We start from the raw sequence: 3,214 nt of genomic DNA on the forward strand, positions 1-3,214 counted from the left end.
AAGATCCTTTTTTTTATCAAAATAATGACGTTCAAACAAGCACATAATTTATATTTAGAAAAAAAAAGGTTGTGCCCTAATGATGATGTATGTGTATATAATTTATTTTATGGTGATTTTGCTTTTTTTTTTATCTGTTTTCTTTTCTTTTCATTAATTAATTTCATACGCGGTTAAAGTTTGACAATATCATATTTCGATCATTTTGTTTCTTTGTGCTTAATTAAGTTAGGCCCATTATCTTTCAACGTTTCGTCAGATGCATTTTTTAGCCATAATTCAACAACAGTAATAAAAAAATTTTCTGACTCCCACGCATATGGATTTTGTTTTTCAAATAAATATCATATTTACTTATTGATAGTTGAAAAATTTTGCAAATCGAAATGGTGTTGGTCGAACTTGCAAGAAAATTAATTCGAACTTTTTAAAAATGATATTTGGCAGCATAAGATTGATGGAATTGATTTATAAATAAATCAGACTCAGAAGAAGTAAAGGGTTGAAATTCATCTTCACAAAATACTTACACACTTAAATTCCAACAAATTTTTAAATCTGTCTTGAGTTCATTTTGAAAGATTTTTTCATGTCTTTCAATTTATGTCTTTATATATTTTTTTTAAGTTGCTTGTATTTTTTTCTAAAGTTGTATGGCTAAATCTGTTTTTATTGATCACAGAAGTCCAAATATATATGCAGACTATACAAAACAGCTACCATGCCTAAATTACAGCAACAATCTCCTAAAATCAACAGTACAGATATTTCTATATATATAAATAGCAATTCTATCCTAGTAAATCACTAACAGTATCAATCTAGAATATTGCTAATATCAATTACAATATTTATAGATTGAATTGTCTCTCATTACCCCCACCCCTCCCTCCCAAGTTGGAGCATGCAAGTTTTGAATGCCCAACTTGTCAAGAAGGAAAGTAAACTGTTTCAACCCAAAGGCTTTGGTAAATATGTCTACCAACTGAGTGCACGTGGGGACATAGGAGGGAAGGATGATCTTCTGAGCAACGGCGTCCCGAACTAGGTGGTAGTCAACTTCAATATGCTTAGTTCGTTCATGAAAGACAGGATTCTTGGCAATATGGAGTGCAACTTGACTATCACAAAAGAGACGAATGGGCTGACCATGTGAGATTCGAAGATCAGAAAGGAGTTGCTTCAACCATTTGAGTTCACACGTAATATTGGCCATGAAGCGGTACTCTGCCTCGGCAGATAACCGTGACGCTATTTGTTGTTTCTTCGTTTTTCAGGATACTGGAGAGTTGCCAAGGAGGATAAACCATCCTGTGAGTGACCGTCGAGTAAGGGGGAGCTTGCCCAATCAGAGTCGCACCAGCCTGTTAAGGTAAGATTGCTACCTCGTTGTAAGAGAATTCCTTGACCGGGTTGTCCTTTGAGATAATGAACCACGCGCAGGGCTGCTTGCTAATGCTCTTCTTTGGGCTGCTGCATGAACTGGGACAAAACATGCACACTGTAAGACAGCTCGGGACCAGTGAAACACAAATAAATGAGGCTCCTAATTAAGCGACGATAGCGACCAGGATCAAGAAGCAGCGGCCCATTCGCCAAAGCAAGACGATGATTTTCTTCTAGAGGAATGGAGGACGGTCGTGAACCAAGCAACCCAGTTTCTATAATAATATCTAAAGCATATTTCCGTTGGTTAAGGAAGATTCCCGTAGGAGATCGAGCAACTTCCACTCCAAGAAAATATTTGAGCTTTCCCAGATCTTTCATGTGAAAGCAATGATTAAGGTACTTTTTGAACTGAAGAATTATTACCAGCTATGATGAGATCATCAACATGTACGAGCACCACAAGCTGAGCCTGAGCCTGTTGAAGAACAAACAGTGAATGATCTGCAGAGGAATGTTGAAAACCGTATTGGAAAAGGGCAGTGAAGAGTTTGGCAAACCAACAACGGGGAGCTTGGCGTAATCCGTAGAGAGATTTACGGAGCTTGCACACCATATCGTTGTTTTGTACAAGAAATCCAGGCGGTAACTTCATGTAAACCTCCTCCTCAAGGTCACCATGTAAAAAAGTATTGTGGACATCCATCTGGTGAAGTTCCCAATCTTTAGTAGCAGCGACAGCGAGTACAGTGCGAATAGTAACCATTTTCACCACTAATGCAAAAGTCTCATTGAAGTCCATCCCTTCAACTTGATGATTTCCCAAGATGACCAACCGTGCTTTAAACCGTTCAACACTCCCATCCGAGTGATATTTAATACGATAAATCCACTTGCCTCCAAGGGCTTTCTTACCAGGAGGCAGGGTGGTGATATCCCAGGTGCCATTCTCTCGAAGGGCTTTAATTTCATCAGCCATGGCTCCTCTCCAACGAACATCGCGAACTACCTCATCAAAGTGCCTGGGCTCTTGTTCATCGCCCAATGCCGCAAGGAAGGCATGGTGGGTAGCAGAGAAATGTGCACACGATACATAATTACTGAGTGGATAGGACGTACCTGAGAGATGCGATTGGGGAGGGTAGCAGATCGATGGGCTAGCAACACAGATGGTGTTGGTGATATACTCGCGAAGACGTACAGAGGGTTGTCTCACTCGATGCCCTTTGCCTAATAAGACTTCAGAAGGTTCTAGATTGACCGTGGAGAAGGATGCGTTGCCGTTAGAGGAGGAAGGAGGGTTGTGCATCGTGTCGCGCAAGGGCAAGGCAACAACAGTGCGATCATCGTCGGCTATAGCAGGACTGTGTGCATCTTGTTCATCTTGGTTCAAGGAGGAACCCCCACTCTCTTCAAAAGTGGAGTCATCGCGCAGGTTAGGCCCAAGTAGTGGGTCATCACATGCATTGGGCTCAATACTCTGGACAAGACCACTGGATGTTTCTGAATTACATAGGGAAAGCAAAGGGGAATGTATCTTCCATGAGTTTTACATTACGAGACACGAAGAAAACATTTCTTTCTAAATCATACAATCTCCATCCCTTTTTCCCAAGAGGATATCCAACAAAAATACACTTACGACTTCAACTATCAAATTTTTCGCCCTTGGTGAGTTGGTTGTGTGCATAATAGAGAGATCCAAAAACCCACAGATGGTCATAGCTTGGTGGCTTTTCATGCACCAAGGTGTTAAATTGATCAAGTGTCCAACAGTTAGTACGCACTCACCCCAAAAGCGAATGGGTAGTCCTCATTGAAATCGCAA

The 3,214-nt window shown here is 40.5% G+C and overlaps 1 protein-coding gene across 1 annotated transcript; it reads right to left on the reverse strand.

Annotated features, from left to right (window-relative positions):
* Positions 1,453-1,767, reverse strand: LOC110265147 (uncharacterized mitochondrial protein AtMg00810-like). The gene has a single exon (XM_021107976.1). The coding sequence runs from the start codon at positions 1,765-1,767 to the stop codon at positions 1,453-1,455; it is 315 nt and encodes a 104-aa protein (XP_020963635.1).

Source organism: Arachis ipaensis, chromosome B07 (genome assembly GCF_000816755.2).
Source record: "Arachis ipaensis cultivar K30076 chromosome B07, Araip1.1, whole genome shotgun sequence".
NCBI classification, from domain to species: domain Eukaryota; kingdom Viridiplantae; phylum Streptophyta; class Magnoliopsida; order Fabales; family Fabaceae; genus Arachis; species Arachis ipaensis.

What these genes read in the sequence shown, in the direction of transcription:
- LOC110265147 (XM_021107976.1), bottom strand. Translation starts at nt 1,767, where the DNA reads ATGAAAGATCTGGGAAAGCTCAAATATTTTCTTGGAGTGGAAGTTGCT.